We start from the raw sequence: 23276 nt of genomic DNA, 5'->3' as shown, positions 1-23276 counted from the left end.
CTGTGGTGATACAAAGTACCTCATTACAAAGGCCATAAGTTTTTCTTGGTACCAAAGATGGATTCCTCCTTTCTGCACTGAAGCCAGGGCTACTCCCTATCCAGAAAGTTTGTTTCCAACGGATGGAGCAGATGTCCTTAAGTATTTATTTTAAACTATTAAAACTGAAAGTTCTTGTAGACTTGGTTTTGGATACTCCTCCATGGGTTTGAGAATTGCTGTGGTATGCGTGCTTACTGTGTGCACATTTCTTTTATAACCTTCTATAGCCTTATAACCTTATAAAAGTCTGGCTGACTCAAGTGCAAACCTGGATCCCCCCTTCTCCTCCCAGAATACATTTAAAATCCATTCATCTCACAAATGTGTTGAGTTGGCCAGCATGGTTATATTGTGCCCAAATACAGTTCCAAGGTAATGTATATATTTTTAATATACAGAATTTTGTTATTAAAAATGGGCTTTTCCAGAAAAAAAAAGACACATGCCCCATGTTCTATCCCTATCCTTTGCAATTCACTTCTTGTCCTGATGAAGGTCCAGATAAAATCTTTCTAGTGGACCTTCAGACAATAAGGATAATAATGATTCCATTCCGTTTGGGAATTGCAAAAAGGCTGGTAATCTCCAGCAGATCTGGAGAAACTACCTGTTCCAGAATCTCATTGTCAGCTTGCTAAAGTTAAAAGTCATCAGGAAACTTTATTGTAATATTGCTCCACCAATAATACCAAGAGAAGAAGAACATAAGAATGGCTGTTGTGGATCAGAGCAACGGTCTGTCTAGCCCACTATCCTGTCTTCTGACAGTGGCCAATGCTCTTCAGAGGGAATAAACAGAACAGGGCAATTATCAAGTGATCTGTCCCCTGTCGGCCAGATTCAGCTACTGGCAGTCAGAGGTTAGGAACCCCCAGAGCATCGGGTTGCATCCCTGATCATCTTGGCTAATAGCCATTGGTGGACCTATCCTCCATGAATTTATATAATTATTTCCTGAACCTAGCTCAAAGGAAGAACTTTAAGCAGTTACTTCCAAACTAGGAACTTGGGTGGGGACAACCCAACAGTCAACAGCAAAAAGCTAACACTTTACTGTGAGAAACCAGAATTATAGGAAAGGAAACTGCTTTTACCTTCAGGCTTTCTTTGTTAATCATAAAGCAGCAAGAAAGGGTAATAATACATTTTTTGCAAGCCACCTTTAATGCCAAAAGTTGGAGAGTGACAAATATTTAAATGTCTTAGTTTTATGAATCTTAGATTATTTTTAAAAAGTTGTCACTTGTGGAGATTTTAAGGAGGAAAATTGTAGCTTTACAGAAAGGAAAAGCAGAGAGGAGCAACACCATATAGAGTTTAGAAGTCCAAGTCACGTTCAGTGTAAATGTTCAAATATCCAAGAGTTCTTCTCTTATTTTAAGAGGCTTCCCATTCAACAGAATTTAAGCAACTAATTAGTAAACTCCAATTTCAGTAATTTGCTTTTTCCCCTTCCCTTGTTCAGATTTAGCTGCTAAAAGACCTAATGACACAGTTAGCAAACATATGACAAACTGCCACATGACAACATTAAGTCCCTGTAATTCCCCACTCATCAAACTCTTTAAAAATGTATCTTCATTGCATTCTTTCATGTGCATGTCTCTTCTTCTTAATAGATTTGTAGAAACAAACATGTGATCTTTCATGTTTGTTTGTTTTTCTGTTATGCTGCGGAGTGGGTAAGTGGGGAAAATACAAAGGAAAAGAGAGAATTTATTTACAATGCTTTTAGGCGAAAATGTAGCTAAACAAACATTGTTCCAAGCATCAGCCCTGCCTCGGAAGTGGGCAGTCTCATCTTTTTGTGACTCCTGTAACATGCAAACACCTGCATAACAATAGTTTGTATTATTCGAAAATTTTGAAAGCCATACCCCTGAACAGAAGATACATTGAAAAATTAGAAGGGCTTTTGTTACAAGAGAAGAATATTGGGTGGTGTTTGCTTTGGATGCTCCATAGTGTCTGGATTTAACTTATTCCCCCCCGCAATCTGGTCACTAGAAACAAAAAGAACTCTATCTTCTCTTTCCAACAGAAATCTGCTCTAAATTCACTTAGAAATCATTTATGGCTCCACATATTGGCTGTTCTTATGAAATCCACTTCTGCAAATACTTGGAGCATCACACTTTGGTGCATTTTTCGAACATTTTCTAAATTAAAATGCTATGCTGGCTCATTACCCTTCTTTAAAACTGAAGTAACTAAATTTCCTCTAATTCTATCCAGATTTTCTTTCTGAGGCTCTGTTTGTTCAGCAGCACATGCACACCAAGTTTAAAGTTTTTAAGAAGCCATTTTTTAGCTATCCAAGCACAAACTTTAAATAATCTGGATTGGTATAAAACAGAAAAAGCAAGAATTTTCCACCTAGAAATTTTTTCCAACTGTTATAAAAATTTCCAACCAAATATAATTTCTAGTCTGAAAGAAGATGTGAAAACCCTTCACAAAATCCATAAAGAAATGGCCTGAGAAATATATGGAAATAGGGGTTGGAAGTGGAAGTGTCAGCTCAGCTATAACTATAGCACTGCAGTAGCAATTCTGTGGCTAAGTATATTTTAATACTTTAATAGTGATCCAAACAATAGTAATTATTTATAAAGTGTATTTGGAGCTGCTGTGTGAGATTTACCATCTGTGACCGGGGTCCCAGGGGGTGCCAGCTGAGGTCACTCAATTAGGGTGAACTGCAAAGAATGGGGCAGACAATCCCCCATAAAACTGGTGGATATTCCAATACTTAGATTTACCAAACCAGTATAAAACAGCTTCTTTATTACTTCACTGGTTACTCACAAGTCCAAACAACACAGTTCCCTTAAAGCGATCCAGCCTCAGGCCTCCATCCAGATACCTAAGTCACATATGATGATTTCTGAAAATCTTATTTCATGACATAAAAGAAAAGGCAATTTGCTTGTTTCTCCACTATTCACAGATTATTTGCAATACATTTCAAAGAGAGATGAATAGAGAGATATCCCGTGTTTACAATTCATTTAAATGATAGGATGTTCTTTTGACCTCTGAATTACCAGAATACAACATAGACAGGGATTGTTGATTACATTGTCGGAGGACCCTACTCATACATATGTAAATACACAAAAACACAAACATTATCTCCCCACATGTCTTTTGAGGGTTGTTTATTTTGCAGGATGTTTAACCCTTTCTAGCCATGTGTCACACCATCTTTTTAGGGAAGGTAAATATTTGCATGTAAATAGGTTGACCGCAGATTAATATGACCACTGCACTGTTTTTAATCATCTGAGAACCCTGAGGGTTATACCTTCATAAATAACAGCCACTTCAGTGTGGTGTACTATATTTTCAGTGAGCCCTATACAATGAAACTACAGCTGGTCTGGAACATGCTGATTTTAGCTTTTAAATGTATTTTTCTCAGAGTTATTCAATGTTACCCTTTTTCCACAGTGAAAGAAAGTATTTTAAATGTAATGGTTTTGCCTTCTCTCCATTCTTCCTTGTCACTCCCAAGCGGTCTCCTCAGTAGAGTGAGGCAAAAAAATTTTAGCAAAAAATGCATTTTTCAGGGTCTGAAACTATTAGCTTAATTGGGGGAATAGTGCAGGTAAAGGAAAAAAATTTCAAAGGGTCAAAACATTTCAGTTTAACTTTTTACTTTGAAATGACATTTCAATTTTGAATCTGGCCAGTTTAAAACTAAACATACACAAAAGGTGAAAAGCACCCCAAAAGACCAAAATCAAAACAAAAAACTTAAAAAAAAAATTGATTGGACTGAAACCTTTTGGTCTATTCGAAATGAATATAAAAACTGAAAAAATTTCCTTTTGGGTCAACTCAAAACATTTCAGTTTTTTCAAAATCAAATTTTTACAAGTCTTCTGATTTAATGAAAAAAATTGTTGGTTCAGATCAAACTGGAATTTTTTTCAGTTTTTATTGTTTGGCTCCTAAACCGAAAAATCTAGTATTAGCTCAGCTCTACTCATTTAATCTTTGGGAGGCGGGAGAGAATTTCTTTTTTGTGGCTTTAAAATGTGGTCATCTTGATTCTAGTAAGGTGCTTTTTAATGTTTTGACTTTGACCCAGTTTGCAATGAGATGGGTGGTAGGATGGGTATCCCCTTTTTCCAGCTGGCTCTGAAATAATATTAATAGTTGAGAATACAGTGAAATAGGAAGTAATCTGATTTCCGAGCAATTGTTTAACAAATGTAAGTCAGTTCTGTAATTTGTAGCTCTTTATTTTTGTAAACATCCTGCTTTATCTAAATAAAAATCTGGAGGGAAAAAGGTGTTCACACTAGTGCTACACTGATTCTTAACTTCTCTGCTCCTCTCTCCTTCCCCTCAATTCCTACATGTTCTTTTATTTCTTTTTTTCTTCTCCCCTTTGCAGTGGTAGTCGCTCTTCTAAAACCTTTAAACCAAAGAAAAACATTCCGGAGGGGTCTCACCAGTATGAGCTGTTAAAACATGCAGAAGCCACACTTGGAAGCGGTAATCTCCGGATGGCTGTTATGCTGCCAGAGGGTGAAGATTTAAATGAATGGGTCGCAGTTAATAGTAAGTTGACTGACCTTTTTTACATGAGATGGGCAGTGATGTGGGCTGATAATGGATAAGGACAACTGCATATCTGTCTCTTGTGCAGTGTGTGGTTCTTAATGCACTGGTCAGTCTGTGTTGTACTGTAATTGAAAGAGCAGAACCGCTCTGTTCCATGTGGTGAAATTATGGGTTTTTCCAAAACAAATTTCTTCTCTTTGTGGTTAAAATCTAAATGCTCATTCATGAATTAGATGAGTAGTGAAGGGGAAACACCACTGTTTTTAGCAAATAACTAAGTATCATCCTAGGGTGTTTTACTCCTTCAGATTCCAGCTAGAGCTGTGTTTCACAACTGTACATGCTTCTCCACATTGAGTTTCAAACATTTGCTTAGATGAATACTACTCAGGGTCAAGTCTAAAAGAAATGTGAAGATTATAAACATATATGTAGAATGTCTTTTGTCCGCCCTCACCAAATTCTAAGATTTTTGTTTACATTTCCAAAGCTAATCTCTTCCTTTTGTTCCTGCCAAGGTGTTAGCCTATGTTCTGCTAACTTCCTGACTTGGTTACTATAACTTCGTCCTTGCGGTTTTTCCTATCTCTTTCTTCCCATCCAGTCTATGCAAAAGAGATGCCCAAATTATCATCCTTTCTGCCTGCTGTGACCATGTTTCCCCTTCTTCTTTCCCCACCCTCTGAATATTTACACAGGCTTCCCCTCTTCTGTAGTAAGTTCAAGGTTCTCCTCACTTACAAAGTTCTCTTGAATACCATCCCTGCCTACAACTCCCATCCTTTATATTTTGCACATGCCTCTCCTTTTTGTCTCCTTTGTACTGCCTTTCCTGGTGCCCCATCATCTTGGAACAGACACTCAGGGAGCCAGCCCCCTCCATCAAAAGTTCCTACAGCCCTACATTTCATGGAGAGTTTTGGCTGTAATAACCGTAAGCCCCATGTAATTTTGATATTCTACCTGTTGTGCGTTTAGACTGTAGACTCTTCAGGGCAGGGACTTGGTGGTTTGGTGTGCTTCCCCTGTTGTACAATGTTGTATGCATTGGTGTGCAGTCAGGGATGAAAGTAACTCAGGAGACTTACTGGTACGGAGTCAGGGTGGCTCTGTTCCCCGGAAGGGGCGGGGCCTCGGGTGGAAGGGGCGGGGCTGGGGGAGTCAGCATTCCCCAGCCAGCCCTTCCAGGCTGCCTGGCCCGCACCACCCAGGGCTCCTGTGACAATCTAAAGGGCCCGGGCTCTGGACACCGTGGCCGCAGTAACGGCAGTGGTGTCCGGAGCCCCGGGCCCTTTTAAATCACCGGCCCCGGGGCAGCTGCTCCCTTTGCCCCCACACCTGTCAGCGGCCGGGGGGGGGGGCAAAAGGGGCAGGGATGTTAAAGTGCTGCAGCGTCCTTTGCTGCGGCAGCGCTTTAATGTCCCTGCCCCTTTTGCCTCCCCTGTAGGCGACCCTTCTGGCAGGGTACGTACAGGCAGGGCCACCAACGGGGAAGGGGCAGCGACATTGAAGAGCTGCCGCGGCAGCGCTTTAAGGATGGTCCTTTGCCGCGGCAGCACTTTGAGGATCCTTAAAGCGCTGCTGGAGCAAAGGACCGTCCTTATGGTATGACTCTCCAACATTACAGGGGGATATTTAAATCATCGAAATAGGTCTTGTACAGAATTTAGCATGAACAGACTTTTTTTTAACTGTCTAAAAAGCAAAACTAATTTTGGTGACTAAACCATTACCAAGGATGCTTCATATACCAATTATACTACTCCTGCTTTCAGTTGCTCTCCAGTTTGCCACCATCAAAGCCTATTAAAAGTGGCCTGTAAAGGACCAACATTGGGTTTGTTACCTTTTTAGGATATATAAAGAAGGCCTAATGTTTGGTGCCCTCCCTAGTAGAAGGGTATGTGCTCCTCAGGCTGCAGGCACACTTGTACAGAGTAAAGCAGTGTGCCTCGGTCTAAGGGAGCAGAGAGGGCAACGTTTCAAAACTGCTGGGCGAAGAACAATGGAGTAGAAAAATGGAACCTAGGAATTGCCCTGCCAGATCAGACTGGTGCTGTGTCTCATCTGATGTCATGTCTCGTGACAGGGGGCAATATTTGGTAATTCAGAGGAAAATGGTAGAATCCCTGAATTGGGTAATTGTGGAGTTAATTGCCCATATAAGTTTCTTCCTTATCCTGAACAGTGGGTGGGGTGGTTGGCTGATGCATGAGGGTTTATGTATCACTTAACATAATTGTGGATGTTCTTCTTATCCATATAAATGCCTAACCCTTTCTGAATCTTGCCAGACCTTGACCTTGACCTCTATGATGTTTTGTGGCAGTGGGTTACATACGTGTGTTAAATAGTTGATCCATTTTACAAAATAGTTTTATTGTGGGAACTTTCAATGAAGTTGAAAGGCAAAAAAATTAAAATATTTTTAAATTATTGGGTTAAAGGTCCTACATGTGCAATAAACATATGAGCTTCAGAACCCCCTTATGAGAAGCCTGCTATTCTCCGTTTTTCAGAGAAGAAAGAAGTTGAGGTACAAAATTTTAAATGTGTTCCCCCAGGACACAGTGACAGCTGTGGAAATAAAACCCACAAACCTTGGTTCTTTACTTGTTTTAATCACCAGATAACACACTCTTCAATAACTGGAGAAACTGCTTTTAAAAAAAACTCTACAACCTTCATCTCTTTGACTGAAAAGGGGAAATTAAAAGCCTAAGGCACTGCATTACATGTGTCAAAAACAGGTGGCCCACATTGTGCTTGTTTGTCACACGCTGATGAATTTGGAGGTTGGGAGATATGCTTCATGCCCTTTTGAAACTCAGAATGTGGGCTTCAAAGCAATAACAGTCATACTTTCAAAGCCCGTGTGGTTTTGGGCATGTCTGCATTTAAGGAAACATCAGGGTTTGTGGGGTTTTGGGGGGATGCAGATTGGAAACCTAATTAACAGCTCTCGAAGACCGGAAAGTTCAAATGGGCTGCAATATACAAAATCTGCTTGCAGTTCTTTTGATATTAAAATTTCCTATTAAGATTTTAATAATTTAAGGTGTTGTTTTTTTCCCAACAAGTGTTAACAACCCTCCCTTTCTATGACTACCTCCCTCTTCCCCTCCCTGAATGATGTCTTGCCATTTGCTGCTTCTGCTTCTCCAAAGAATGTGCACTAAACACGTGATCCACCAGTCTTGAGCTGATTTGCTCCTTGGTGATTGCGCTTGCAAAATGCAGTTTATAGCCTGTGTTTACTACATCTGCTGAAAAGTCGGATGAACTAAAATAATTGGCAGGAATTTGTTGGGTGTGCTCTGCATATAGTCTATGAAGTAACTTTCCTTAAGTGTCATTTATGGAGCCTGAAGAACCTCTTCTGTCCTCTCCCCTACCTCAGGTACTTACCTTGACAATCCTTGAGTTCTGAGGGTGGATCCCTTTTCCATGAGGGGATTGCCTGAAAGAACTCCTTTTAGAATAAGTTAAAGCCTTTCACTGGGGGTTTGTTACTGAGCAGTGCAAGTTATTTTCTTACTGCCCTGCCCCAAGCTCAGCCCCAGCCTTGGATAACAGGTTCAGTGAGACTGAAATGGCTAAGCATGATGTTTCATGTAAACACTGCAAAACCCACAGTGCTCCCTAGCGTTCTGCAGATTGTACTTGTGGGAGTGCCGCATTTTCTAACCGATAGCCTTAATTGGAAGGTGACATTTACAGAGCTATCAGTACAAAAATGTCTATCTGAATGCTCCTGTCATAAATATAAAGGGAAGGCTAACCACCTTTAAATCCCTCTTGGCCAGAGGAAAAACTCTTTCACCTGTAAAGGGTTAAGAAGCTAAAGATAACCTCGCTGGCACCTGACCAAAATTACGAAATGAGGAGACAAGATACTTTTAAAGCTGGAGGTGGTGGGGAGAACAAAGGGTTCTCTCTGTCTGTGTGTTTTTTCTTTTGCCGGGACCAGAGCAGGAATGCAGGTCAGAACCCCTGTAAAGGGTTATAAGCAATCTAGTTAGATATGCGTTAGATTCTGTTTTGTTTAAATGGCTGATAAAATAAGTTGTGCTGGAGGGAATGTATATTCCTGGTTTTGTGTCTTTTTGTAACTTAAGGTTTTGCCTAGAGGGATTCTCTATGTTTTGAATCTGGTTACCCTGTAAGGTATTTACCATCCTGATTTTACAGAGGTGATTCTTTTACTTTTTCTCCGAGTAAAATTCTTCTTTTAAGAACCTGATTGCTTTTTCATTGTTCTTAAGATCCAAGGGTTTGGGTCTGTGTTCACCTATGCAAATTGGTGAGGATTTTTATCAAGCCTTCCCCAGGAAAGGGGGTGTAGGGTTTGGGAGGATTTTGGGGGAGGGGAAAAGACGTTTCCAAGCGGGCTCTTTCCCTGTTATATTTGTTAGACGCTTGGTGGTGGCAGCAATAAAGTCCAGGGACAAAAGGTAAAATAGTTTGTACCTTGGGGAAATTTTAACCTAAGCTGGTAAAAATAAGCTTAGGGGGTTTTTCATGCAGGTTCCCTCATCCCTAGAGTTCAGAGTGGGGAAGGAACCTTGACAGCTCCAAAGATGAGTCAATAGAATATTCAGCTACTTGTGCATTGGGAGGGAAGAGCCTTATTCTTAGCTGAACACTCATTCAAATGACATTCAAGGATGTGATTTGTTTGTCAAGCTGACTGAACGAGGGCATTAATTGAATATTTTTGGGATCCATCTCAACATGACACAGGCATAGAAGTGGCCCTAATTTGGTTTCACACACCTTGCCCAACGAAGATAAATAGTAGAAGGTCTTAAGTCTCTTCGGGCTTGTCTACACTGCCACTTACAGCGCTGAAACTTTCCTCACTCAGGGGTGCACTGAGCAATGCAATTTCAGTGCTATAAACTGGCAGTGTAGACAGTGCTACAGCGCTGGGAGCCCTTCCCCTCACGGAGGTGGGGTTTTTTTTTGTTTTTTTTACAGCGCTGGGAGAGCTCTCTCCCAGTGCTGGAGCCTCAGCAGGGCTTTAACATCAGCTGTGTAGACTTACCCAAAGGGTACATCTACACAGCAAGTAGCAACCCGTTGCAGAGCCCAGGTCTACAGACTCAGGCTTGCACTAAAGCTCTTAAAAATAGCTGCACAGATGTTTGGGCTTGGGCTCTGAGGCCCACCCCCATACCTAGGCATCAGTGCCTGAGCTCCAGCCATAGCTCGAAGGTCTACATCGCTCTTTTTAGTGCCAAAGTGCAAGCCCCACGAGGCTGAGTCTGTAGACCCAGACTCTGAGTCATGCTGCCACGGGCTGCTGTTTGCTGTGTAGAAGTACCCTTAGTGCTTTGGTTGAGTCTGCAGACAGACGGAAACAAAACTAACTGTGCATCTGTTCACGTTGTCAAATCTAGCCATGCAGCCAAAAAATGAAATAATTTAGCAGTGACAAAATGAAATAATAGATTTTGGAAATTGCAGCTGAATCTGTCTAAATTTCACATCAAAATTTTTTTGTTAAAAATATCATAGATCATCTTTTCTTGTGGATTTGTATTATGTCAGCTCACCAGCAGAGACTATTACAGTAGCTGGATTCTTCCTGGGTGGAAGGCAGATGGGAATAATTGCAGGATGACAGGTGGAACCTTTATCCCCATGAAGTGTTATTCATAGAACCGGAAGTATTTAACTGTTACCAGTCACAGAGTTGTTCCATGAAATACAGCTTTTGATTGATTCTCCTGCTTTAATTTTGCCTGTAATTTACATTGAACTGAGAGAAAATATGCTCCTAAAGCATTCCTTTGGGTGGCATTGGAGCAACATGGAGAGTGCCAACTGCAATCAGGATGGTCAATGGGGGGAAAAGTAGGCTTATTTTTATAAATTGCTTACAGGGACCAAGACTTTCAAAAACAAGAGCTTAAAGTTAAGCGCCTAAATAAGAGGCCTGATTTTTAAAAAGCACTGAGCACCCAGCACCCCCCAAATTAAAATGGGAGGTGCTGGGTGCCCAGCAACTTTGAAAAAAAATGTTTAGGCTCTTTTTAAAAAATTGTTGGCCAAGATAGATTATATATGGTTACTGTTTTCCTTCATTGCGAAAGGTGCAATATTATTAAATATTTCAGAGCGCTCTCTCCCAGAACGTGTAATAAGCATACCCCCAAAATAAACAAATGCTAAATGAAATGCACTGCTAAATGAAGTGCAATGTTTTTAAGTACATTAAAAGGCTAAACATAAATTCTTAATAGTTGGCTCATAACCAGCAGGACAGAAATCATCGTATGGAAATGGATTTTAATATAACGTTTCCACTCAACTGTCTGTTTTGTCTGTGCCCCACATTTCCTTTGTAATATTTAAAAAGCAATTAACAATGAGGAAGCTTCATTACAAAACTCTGTACACCTGTTCAGCAGTGGGTATTTTGTAATTAGAACTGCATGAAGTTTGCATTGTTGGTAGACTGTTACCAGACTGCTAACTGACTGTTTAAATTCTTCACAGCTGTGGACTTCTTCAACCAGATAAATATGCTTTATGGTACTATTACAGACTTCTGTACAGAAGAGAGCTGCCCAGTGATGTCAGCTGGCCCAAAGTAAGAATGCTCAGTTCCTCTTGCATTAAGTGACTTACAAAGACTGAGAAAATGTTGTGCCCTCTCTTGTTGCTTTATGATATAAAAAGAAGGCCTGACACAGGGGTGGGGGCGGGGAGGGCCTGAGGTTCAAACCCCCCCCCACCCCATCTTAGAAATATCATGAATGTCCAATCTGATCTTTCCCAGTGAGTTCTCCAACAAAAACAAAGTCTCTGGAAGGCAGACTGATCTCCATTTAACCCCCTAAATGAAGGGTTGGGGATACTGAAAGCTTTTCTTTCATGTGTTTTAGTTAACTAGATATTACAAAAATAATCAACCACAGTTTTAAACAGTCTGAACAGAAATCCCTCCCCCTCTCAATTGCTGAAGTTTGACTTACTTGATACATGTCATCTTGTACTTCTATTAGTTCTGCAGTTCTCCAATGTCTTCCAGAGTGGAAAATACTTGAAATTCTAATGTAAAATAAACAGGGAAACAAACCTTCTGTATATTGAAAAGAACTTGATATTACACATAAATATTTTATAAAAAAGTGTGCGTGTGTATCTTCCCCATCTCTCTGTTTTACTTCCATATGCAACATGAACTTTTTGATTTGTAGTAGTTAAGGAATACAGTGAAACTATTCATCTGCAATACTGTTTATCTGATTGGAAGCAAGCATGCTATCTTTACTTGGTGGACTTAAGTTAGTGATAAAGATTCAGAAGAGTGCTTGTCTACCCACGCAACCAGCCTAATGTGGTGCAGTTAGACCAGTATAAAAGTGCCTTCTACTAGCAGAGTTTATTCCTCTTTCCATACGAAAATAAGGCCTGGTCTAGACAACAAAGTTAGGTTGACGCAAGCTGCCTTGCATTGATCTAGTTGCACATGTGTCTACGCTTAAATTTGTTTCCCACTGATATAAGTGCTCTGTTACAGCGAGGCAATATCAGCACCTCCCCGTGTGGCGTTGAGCCATCATTGTACTGAGGTTGACAGTGCGAGTGTAGGCACTGCATTACCTGTGTCAACCCAAACAGTCCTCCCGCAGCTGTCCCACAATGCTCGACACTGACTGCTCTGCTCACAGTTGTGAACTTCACTGCCCAGGGTTCACTGAGACTGGAAGGCCACCCTCTCCTTTAAAGCCCTGTACATTTTTGAAACGCCTTTTCTTGATTGTCCAGTTTGGTGAGCATGCCTAGCAGCTCTCCATTGTTGGGTGCAACTGCCCAGCTGACCATGCCGGCTACACGCTCCGGACATGCTCCGGCCTGGAGATAATTGTCTCTCCTGGGCCTGTGCGGGGGAGAAGAGGCTGTGCAGGCAGAGCTACAGACCAGCTGTAGAAATGTGGGCATCTACAAGCAGATTGCACCGGGGGTGCAAGAGAAAGGGTATGACAGGGATGAGCAGCCGGGCTGTGTGAAAGCGAAGGAGCTGTGGCAGGCATATCAGAAAGCCAGGGAGGCCAACAGTCGATCCAGTGCCGAGCTGCAGACCTGCCACTTTTACAAAGAGCTGCATGCCATTCTTGATGGAGACCCCACTACTACCCTCTAGACTACTCTGGATACCTCAGAGGAGCTCAAGTCACAGGCCCCTGCCGTGAACTGTGTGGAAGAGGAGGAGAAGGAAGAGCAGGAGGATGGGGGACATTCAACCTGGGGGTCCAGTTACGACATGAGCCAGGACCTGTTTGAGGCTCCACTATAGTCCAGTCAGTCCTGGCAGCTGAGCACGGGCAAGCCTGATGCAGCGAAGGAACCTTGGGTAAGGGTTTAAAAATATTTCCCATTAAAATGATGTGCCCCCAGCTTAGCAAGACACACCTATTGACTTTTCACTAATTTACTCATACTAAGCGGTACAACAACAAGAGGTAGAGTTATCTGCTTTTCATTCCACTGTAGAATTATGCAGAGCAGTTTGTTTGTGTATACCAGGATGTCTCCTTAATCCTCCTGAGATCTTGATAAAACTTCCATGGTGGTATTCTGCAATCCTCTCCTGAAGATTTCTAGGGATGGCACCTTATTTCTTCCTCTGGGTAGGACTTTCCCACGCCAGTCAGCAATAACTTTGGTAGGCATCATTGCAGCAAACAGGCTAGTGGCATACTGGCCTGGGTGGCTTCCGGACACCATTAGCAGCTGTGCTCTCCATGCCTTTGTTACCCTGAGGAGTGAGATATCAGCTAAAATCACCACCACCTCTGGAAAACAGTGCCAGTATTCAATACTGTTGCCCTTTACTCATCGTTCCATGCAACTGAGCAATCCCTCGTCATTTCTCTTCTCCCTGGTGGGCCGTACTCACCATGCCTGGTGCTGTGAGTGGTGCCGTGCATAAGCATTCCGAAACAGACGTGTCAATAAGCATGTCTTATTTAAAACTCTAGGGGAGCGACAGAAGGGAGTTCTGAATCTTAACTTTTGCTTTCCATTGTCACTATATTGACAGTGACAACAAGGAGTCCGGTGGCACCTTAAAGACTAGCAGATTTATTTGAGCATAAGCTTTTGTGGGTAAAAAACCCACTTCTTCAGGTGCATGGAGTGAAAGTTACAGGTGCAGACATAAATATACTGACACATGAAGAGAAGGGAGTTACCTCACAAGTGGAGAACCAGTATTGACAGGGCCAATTCGATCAGGGTGGATGTAGTCCACTCCCAACAATAGATGAGCAGGTGTCAATTCCAGGAGAGGCAAAGCTGCTTCTGTAATGATCCACCCACTCCCAGTCCCTATTCAAGCCCAAATTAATGATGTTAATTGACAATGGTATCTCTGAATGTTTTTCTATAGCTGCTGCTGTTGCAGCCTGGAGGGATTCTCCCTTCACACCCGCAGAACTCCTGAGCCAGAGAAGGAGGAGAAAGAAGAGGACTTGAGATGACATGTTCAGTGAAATCTGGGAAGCCAGTGCAGCATCAGACCACGAGCATAGGGCCTGGAGGGTGAATGCAGACTGTATGGAGAAGGAAAGACCTGACAGGAGAGAGGCACAGGAGTCCCACCAGGAAAAGGAAAGGGAGGGAGACATACCAGGATGTAATGGGGCTTCTCTGGCAGCAAACACAGATGCTGCAGACTCTTGTGGACCTGCAGGTTCAACAATCACGGACTTGCCTCCCTTTGCAGTCTCTGGAAAACTCCATTACAGCACCTCCCTAATCCCCCTCTATGTTCCACATGGCATCAGAGGCCTACCCTACCATGGCATCCCTAACCCTACCACTCCTCTCTAGAGGGATGTTAAGGAGAACCACAGCTTCATATCTACTGACCTGTGAAAGCCATGGTGGTTGTGTGTAGCTAAAATGAACCTGAATGTTTTTTCCACTTCTTAAGTTCTGTTCCATAAATTTATTAAGGCTTTAATGCATTTGCTTTTAATTTGCACAGAATTTTTTTTACAATATTTGCCTTACTCAATAAAATTTTATTGTTTAGAAAATAATATTTTACTTCCCAGCATATGCTGCAGAATGCCTAATGGTAGTGAAAGCACCCACTTGCTGTACGGTCTGACACAACTCACAGGATCAGTGACAAACTGTGCAATAGTCATAAATGTACAGCAAGCACCACAAAATAAATAGGTGCATTGACACTGTTATATTCATAAATATACACCGAGTACAGAACTCCATAATTCCTAACAAGCCCCAAGACAGCAAGGCGCAGGTAGAGCACAATACATCACAACCCATTACTGTGGTTTCACTGTCAGTGTTTTTTCAAAGCCTCCTTGAGCCATATAGCTCCATGTTGAGCTCTTCTAATAGCCTTTGTGTCTGGCTGTTCAAACTCAGCAGACAGCCGCTCCACTTCTGTTCTTCATCCAGGCAGCAACTTTTCCCCCTTTTCTTCAGAGATATTGTGCAGGACACAGGAGGCAGCTATAACCATTGGGATATTTTTCTCACTAAGATCCAATCTTGTGAGTAAACAACGCCAGCTTCCCTTCAGTCTGCCAAAAGTACATTCAACTGTCATTCTGCACCTGCTGAGCTAGTAGTTGAATCTTTCTTTAGTGCCGTCAAGATGGCTGGTGTATGGCTTTATGAGCCAGGAGAGCAAAGGGTAGGCTAGTCCCTCCAGATCACTGTTGGCATTTCAACATCGCCTGTCGTGATCCATTGGTCGGAAAAGTAGGTCCCAGCTTGTAGTTTTCTGAACATTCCTGTGTTCTTAAGATGCGAGTGTCGTGCAGCTTCCCTGACCAGCCCATTTTGATGTTGGTAAAGCATCGCTGGTGATCCCGCAGTACTTGCATAACCATAGAAAAGTAGCCCTTTCTGTAGCTGTATGCTGTGGCAAGCTGGTCAGGTGCCAAAATAGGGATATATTTGACTGCAGTTGTGGAACCCTGCTGCTGCAAATCCATCCACTAAGTCCTGCACATTGCCAAGAGTCACAGTCCTGCAGGAGGCGATTAATGGCCCTGCTCACTTACATGACATCAGCCCCCAGAGGGGATTTTCCAACTCCAAAATGATTTCCCATTGACCGGTAACAGTCAGGCATTGTAAGTTTCCACAGTGTGATCGCCACTCACTTCTCCATTGTCAGTGCAGCTCTCATTCTGGTGTCCCTGTGCTCGAGGGCTGGGGCAAGCTCAGCACACAGATCCAGGAATGGGGCATTGCACATCCAAAAGTTCTGTAGCCACTGCTCATCATCGCAAACCTGCATTACGATGCAATCCCACCAATCAGGTCTCATTTCTCTGGCTCAGAAGCAGTGCTGCACCATCTGCAGCTGCTCCTTGAACACCACCAACAATCTTGAATTGGTTCTCACTGTGTCCCACAGCATTGGCCCTCTATGAAATCATCATGTTCTGTGCTGATTTGGTTCTTCTTGCAGCTCTGCAAATGCCAGAGGATCATGCATCCTGTGCTTGCAATGCTCAATACAATAGTGCAGAGCTATGCAGGCTTCATGCTTCTGTCAGAGATGTCAGACAGCGAGGAGGGCCACGCAGGCTTGTGGGATTTTTTTTAAAAGGTAGGAAAATTATGGGATGTAGATGACCTTATAGGATGGAGAAAATTGCTTGCCTGTAAGGTGACCCCTTGCTCCCAGATCACCCCTGCATGACTCATTTCTGCCTGACAATGCATTGCCAGATCTTCCCAAAAGGCAGTGGGACCAAGCACCTACATCCCACCACAATGGGAAACCTGTGGTGCACCGCACAGAGCATCAACACACGCACTCCTGAGTCCATGCAGTGCCGATACAAGGAACTAAGTATGCTTGCACACAAGTGGTATACTAACTGCATCAGCTTTATGCCGATGTAACTTGTTTGCAAAAGTTTGCTGTGTAGACATGACCTAAGTTATACCAGTATAAGGCACCTTTATTCAAGTATAATTGCATCCACACTAGGACTTTTACCAATAAAGTATTGTGGTTAAAAATCCCACCTCTAATCAAAAGTGGTATCAGTACAAAAACTATGTAGGCCATATCTTGAATTTTTTTTCCTTCAGGTGGGTCATGGTCAGAGCTACTATTTCTAATAAATAAAATGTGAAGGATTGTTAAGGTGTTGCTTGTCATGTTTCCAAAGGGTGGAGAATGTACTCTAGCATGTTGGAATTATTAATAATATTACAAATTATTAATATTAATATGGGAGACCACCAGACACTAATATAACCATAAATTCCTTTATTAAGGCCAAATGGCTATACAATTACTCTATACGTGCCTTACGGCCTAAAAATAAGCAGTACTATACCCAACAGCGTAACAAAGGGCTGCTCTACGCTACACAGTAAGGTCAACATAAGGCAGCTTATTGACCTAATTATGTCAGTGTCTACACTTCAGCCTTCCTCCTGCCGACGTAAGTGCCCTACTACACCAGCATAATAACTGCACCTCCACGAGAGGCATAAGGCTTATGTCGGTGTAGTTAGGGCGAAGCAGTGTGTGTGTAGACACTGCCTTACTTACATCAGCTGTTGGTTCTCATGTCTATTTCATGGCAGGAGCCAGGCAGTTAGAGCCCAGCTGCCTCCCACCACCAGTTCCCAGAAATGGGGTTGTCACATCAGCTAGGCCTACCCACGCTTTAGGTATTCAATTACGCATGTAGGCTCTTGTGTTAAGAGCCCTTTGCTTTTGTTATGCTTTGTTCCTATTGATGAGAATAAGTAATACTTTGTTTTGGGAAGGCTGTTTTATGTCCCTGTATTCACACACTGGTCACAGCTCATGAAAGGAAAAATAGTGGGACTCGCTGAGGAATCACAGTTGGTATACAGGACCCAATCTGAGAGTGGGAAAATCGCAGGATTCCATCTTGGGACAGGTGAAGTGAAGAAGTCTTAACACTTAAGAGGGTTGCACTCAGGAAGGCAGACAGTAGTCAAAGGTACAATTAACTCTGAGCCGTGACAATGAAAACAGGGAGTATTGACAAAAATAAATAAAGCAGAAGTAGATCTTCTTGGACCATGAGTCTCATAAACTGAAGTGAGCTAATTTGAGAAACCTTTGCCAGGCACCTTTTTGTGGGGCGGGTGGGGGGGAGGGGGGAGGAGAAAGAGAGAGAATGTGTATGTGAGAGAGAGAGAGAGAAAGGAAGAAGAGTTCTTAACAACTTAAAATGAGGATGATACTTACCCATACTGTAAAGCACTCTGAGATCATCAGATGAGAAGCACAATATATGCTAACTATGTATTACTATTGCTATTGCTATTTACTATTTAATTTAGTTTATAAGCAACCCTCTAGTTAATCACTACAAAAATACATATGTTAACTTCCAGTGTCCTGCTCTCTGGTTGCAACATCCTTCTACAAAAACTGAAAAGTGCAGGATATGTAGATTTTTTCCATACTTTTTTGACAAGATGTGTGTAGCACTATTTAGTTATAATAAAAGGGAAACAATATCTGATTAGTAACATGTAGCATATAAATGGTTCACTGTTGCAAATCACTGAGACATCCTTTTAGTTTTCAAAGCAAAACTGGAAGGTTTGTTTTCAGAAGCTTATGAAATATGTAACCAAACTGAAGATCTACTGATGGGTGAAAATAATCTTCCCACTGGCATGGGCGTGGAGTCTTGTGCATCTGCTGCACATTATTAGTGTTTAGTCTTTGCAAATACCAAGATAAATATTTGAGGTAACCCCCTGGAAGTGGACAGATTGGGCTAAAGAACTTTTTGACATGGGGAATCCTACCTTGTGTTCTGGGCAAGTCTTAAATGCAAGCAGCTTCTGGGTGTCTGTGTCTGGGGTCTCTGCAGCTCACACTCACTACGTCTTTCCAGCAGCTATCTTAGGAAGGGACCTTTAAGTACAGGAAGTTATTTCCTAGGGTTCTTTGCATACCTCCCTGACCTGAGATCTTGCTTGGAGATGGGGAACTGCTTGCTGGTATAAGACTGGAATGATTTCTCTTATTAGCCAAGGGTCAATTTATGTTCTTCACATATACATAGTCATGCACTATGGGCTCAGTCCTGTTCCTGTGGCTCTGGGTCTTCACTGGAGATTTTACCAGACCAGCCCTTTACAAGCATATTTGGTACCTTGAGCAACTAGCAATCGATTAACTCGGGTAAAAATTCTAGCGTAGACGTGCCCATTGAGGTCAGTAGCAACAGCACGAAGAGTCCTTATTGTTCTGCCTTCCACTACCCAGTCGTCCATTGTATGATTAATTGTCAGAAAAATAAAAATAGGGAAAGAAAATAGTAAGTTTCACTTACTCATGTCTTAAAACAATGTCTCCTATTCATAACCATATTCTTTCCTCAACCCAACCAAAACGAGCTACGCCTGCTTTCCATCATCAGTCCTCATTACTATATTTGCCACATCAACTGCCACGTAACCATAAGCAGATCAAGCACATTGAAAAATTATTAGTCTGTATAAAATATATTGTTAAAGTAATATGTTTACAAGGTTCTAAGAAGGAGGGGAAATTGAGTATTGCTTCATTTCCCCCTTTTCTCATTGTGTTTCATGTCTGCCAATAGGTACACACCAGAAAAAACATGACGGCCAAAATTTTCACATCTGGATGTCTAGGGTTAGACTTGCAAGTCCAAATTTAGGGTTAGACTTGCAAGTCTCCCCCCCCCCCCCCCCCCCCGAGTGAGCACTTGAAAGATCCCTTTGACTTCAGTTAGATTTGTGGGTGCTCAGCACTTTTGTATTCAGGCACCTAAACAAAAGAGGCCTGACTTTTAGAAGTGAAGAGTATCCACAAATCTCAATTTTGGCCGAAGCTAATAACTTAATTAAATAGGAAATTGCTGTTCCTCTGCCTTACATGTCTGCTGTGAGAACAGTTATATATCCTCATTTGAATCTGCCTCTTTAAATAGCTCCTCGCTCTCAGCAGTGTGCCAACCCACTTACCTTATTCATTTTCTCCACACCATTCATGATACTTTAGATCTCTATCATATCTCCCCATAGTCACCTGTTTTCCAAGCTGAAAAATCTGACTTTTTAATCTCTCCTTGTATGGAAGCTATTCCATACCCTTAATAATTTTTGTTGCCCTTCTCTGTACCTTTTCCAATTCTAATATATCTTTTTTTGAGATGGGGAGACAAGAATAGCACACAGTATTGAAAGTGTGGGCGTACCATGGATTTATTTAGTGGCATTATGATATTGCTGTCTTCTTATCTGTCCTTTTCCTAATGGTTCCTAACATTGTTTGCTTTTTTGACTGCTGTTGTACATTGACTAGATGTTTTCAAAGAACTATCCATGATTTGATAAACCAAGAGAGATGTGTAAATAAACGTTAGTCTTGTTTATTGCCGTAACTGATCTCTCTTCTAAAAATTATTATGAAAAGGTTCTCCTAGTTGCTGATTTAACTGACAAAACACTTTAAATTGTTTAAAACAGGCACTGTCTGATTAAATTGTCTACAATTTTGCTCTTGTGTAAAACAAATATATTTTAAATATATTTTTACAACGATGTATGACAAATAAAATTGTTCTCATAATTTTAATTCTGGAGGAAACATTTTTAAACAAACATTCCTCTGCTGTTTGCCAGTGAAACATCACAGCATTCTGCTATTGTGTTAAGAATAGAAAATGAAAGTGACTAGGCTATTTTCAGTCCAAGCTGAAAAAAATGAAGAGTAAATTTAAGCTGTTTAAAAGTTAAGATTTATTTAAATTCTTTCAGTTCTAATAATTTAAGATCAGATTTGTAGGATAGGTAACAATGTTTTATCTGAAAGCACATGGATTTAAACTGGCAGTATCATTCTGTTTTGTATTTAGAGGAATATCTGTTTTTATATCTATATATATAGATAGATATAAAATATAGCTCATTGGTTCCTTTGGGAGGACTTCAGCACTCAGCAGTCCTTTTCATTTCTGAGTTGGTGGTGGGGAAGGACCTGGAGTGAGTGTCTCTAAAAGAAGTATAAAAATCAAGTTCAATCCTTAAACAGAAATGAAAAACCTTTCCAAGGCTTTTGTATGAATGACTCAGTTGTGTGTTCAAGAGATGTCTTACCTTTCTGTTCCAACCCAGATACGAGTATCACTGGGCAGATGGGACAAACATAAAGAAACCAATCAAGTGCTCAGCACCAAAGTACATTGATTACCTGATGACTTGGGTCCAGGATCAGCTGGATGACGAAACACTATTTCCATCCAAAATAGGTAAAAATGAACAGTGAAATCAGCATCCAGTTGTACAGGACTATTAAGATCTCTTAGCATTGAAAAAAGCATGTGTAGCTTTGTGTCTGAATTTACAGGATGGAAAAAATATTGATTCAACCCCAAAGGGAACTCAGCAATAAACAGAAATAGTGAGCTGTTGAATATTGAGTTGTTTCTTAAATTATTAGTGACTGCTGTAGGACAGTTAAAGAACAATGTATTAATACACTGAAAGGTACTTGCATGTGTTTAAGCAGGTACAATTTGTGTGCCTGGCTATCGGACATGATACATAATAGAGCAATCCTTAATAAAAACCTGTTAAAATTCAGGATGTAGAAAAAGGGTGTTTCTGTTTAAATAAGCAACTGTATTTTCATTGATTCTTCAGCTTTCTCCTTTTAAAAAGTAGAGTGTTTCTCCTAGAGAAATAGGAGGAAAAGTAATTCCAACCCCTGTACCTTATCCTCAGTATCTTTTTGCAGAATATAGTGTTTTCCCAACTACCAAAATAAGCATAGCCCCAAGGAGGTATTCCCCGACTGGATCAGCATTGCATCCTTGATTGTGAATACAGAACTTACTGTTTACAAATAAATTGGGAAATGTTTTATGTTTTGAGGAGGCTTCTTTAAATGCATGGCACTATTCAGGAAGCAGTTAATGACAGCCCATTTTAGAAAATGGACCGTCTGTCAAAATCAAATGGCTTTTGCTTTTACTTGTTCATGGTTTTAGTCGGGTGCAATGAACCTATAATAGGTTTGGTTTTTTAAGTCATCCCTCTTCCCAACTATCCCCTGCTCAGTAGGTGGCAATGTAGAACCTGTTAGCAGAATGGCATTTGCTTTAGTGCTTCAGTTCAGAGCTGTTGGGGGAGAGGAAAACTGCTTTTATTATTATTAACAGTAATGTTTATTGTGTTTTTAATTATTTAATATTTATCTTAGTGTAGTGCACAGAGGGCTTGGATCTCCATTTTGTTTGGCCCTGTTCAAGTGTGTGTGTGTGTGTGTGTGTGTATATATATATATATATATATGAAGACCTTTTTTAATAGGATGGGGGATGGGTCACTTTTTTAATAGGATGGGTCACTATAAGCAGTGACTCAGAAAATGACCAACAGGGTCATAGTGGATAACCAAGTGAGCATGCACTGCCAATGTGATGCAGTAGCTTAAGAGAGCAAATGCAATCCTTAGATGTATAAGCAAGGAAATATTGAGTAGGAGTAAGGAGGTTTTATTACCCCAGTGTAAGGGATAAGTGAGACCACTACTCACATACTCCATCTGATTCTGGTGTCCACAGAGTAAAAAGTATGTTGATAAATTGGAAAGGATTCAGGAAAGAACTACAAGAATGATTTGAAGTCTGTCGTATGGTGAGACACAAAAGAAGCTCAATCTATTTGGTTTATCCAAGAGAAGGTTGAGAGGTAACTTGATCATAGTTATGTACCTACATGGGGAGAAGATTTCTGATAGTAGAGGACACTTTAATCTAACAGACTAGTGGTTGGAAGCTGAAGCTAGACAAATTCAAAGTAGAAATTAGGTGCAATTTTTTTTTTGACAGCAAGGGTAACCATTGGAACAATTTACGCAGAGGGGGATTTTCCATCATTTGAAGTCTTTAAAGCAAGAATGGGATGTCTTTCTGCAACATAGGCTCTAACTCAGATAGGCATTATAGGCTTGATGTAGGAATCACTGGGTGAAATCATGGCCTGTGTTATGTGCTAAGTGATCATAATAGTCCCTCTGGTTTTAAAATCTATGAAGACATGGTCTTTGCCCCCAAAGAGCTTACAATACATTTATTTCTTTTTAGGTGTTCCTTTCCCAAAGAACTTCATGTCAGTGGCAAAGACCATTCTAAAGCGTCTCTTTAGAGTTTATGCTCACATTTACCACCAGCACTTTGATCCAGTGATCCAGCTGCAAGAAGAGGCACATCTTAATACATCCTTCAAGCACTTTATTTTTTTTGTTCAGGTAAATTAGCATAAGAATGCTATGGTAATGGTTGCCTTTTACTCTGAAGACAGGATATATTAAAATGTTGATATATAAAAATACCATTCTTTGAGTTTTCTAGCAGCTGGTATAGAAGCAGGTGTTGTTACATAATTGGGAAGCTCTAAGCCCAAGATGCTACCTTACTTGTATTCCAGTGTATAATTATTGCTATAAGTATTAACAGATTGCAACAATGGATTATGACATGTTTCCACAAAACAGACAAGTACCAAAGAAAACCTTAATTCACAGCCAGTAGAAGAAGAAAACTCTGAAATCAAGCTGCAAAGAGTGCATTTACTGGCTTCTACTGTTTTTCCACCAAGGAGGTGGCCCTTTAGAA

General features: G+C 41.1%; 1 protein-coding gene across 3 annotated transcripts in view; it reads left to right on the top strand.

Annotated features, from left to right (window-relative positions):
* The window catches only part of MOB1B (MOB kinase activator 1B), an 84729-nt gene that overhangs the window by 50060 nt on the left and 11393 nt on the right, over positions 1-23276 (top strand). For all 3 annotated transcript variants that reach the window (XM_073340404.1, XM_073340403.1, XM_073340406.1), the window contains 4 exons: positions 4448-4614; positions 11122-11215; positions 20773-20906; positions 22746-22909. In XM_073340404.1, the coding sequence (XP_073196505.1) occupies positions 4560-4614; positions 11122-11215; positions 20773-20906; positions 22746-22909 (447 nt within the window). In that variant the 5' untranslated portion in view covers positions 4448-4559. The remainder of the gene's footprint in view (positions 1-4447; positions 4615-11121; positions 11216-20772; positions 20907-22745; positions 22910-23276) is intronic.

Source organism: Lepidochelys kempii, chromosome 4, assembly GCF_965140265.1.
Source record: "Lepidochelys kempii isolate rLepKem1 chromosome 4, rLepKem1.hap2, whole genome shotgun sequence".
NCBI classification, from domain to species: domain Eukaryota; kingdom Metazoa; phylum Chordata; order Testudines; family Cheloniidae; genus Lepidochelys; species Lepidochelys kempii.
Note: the sequence above shows the minus strand (reverse complement) of the source record. Positions and strands in the feature narration are given on the sequence as shown.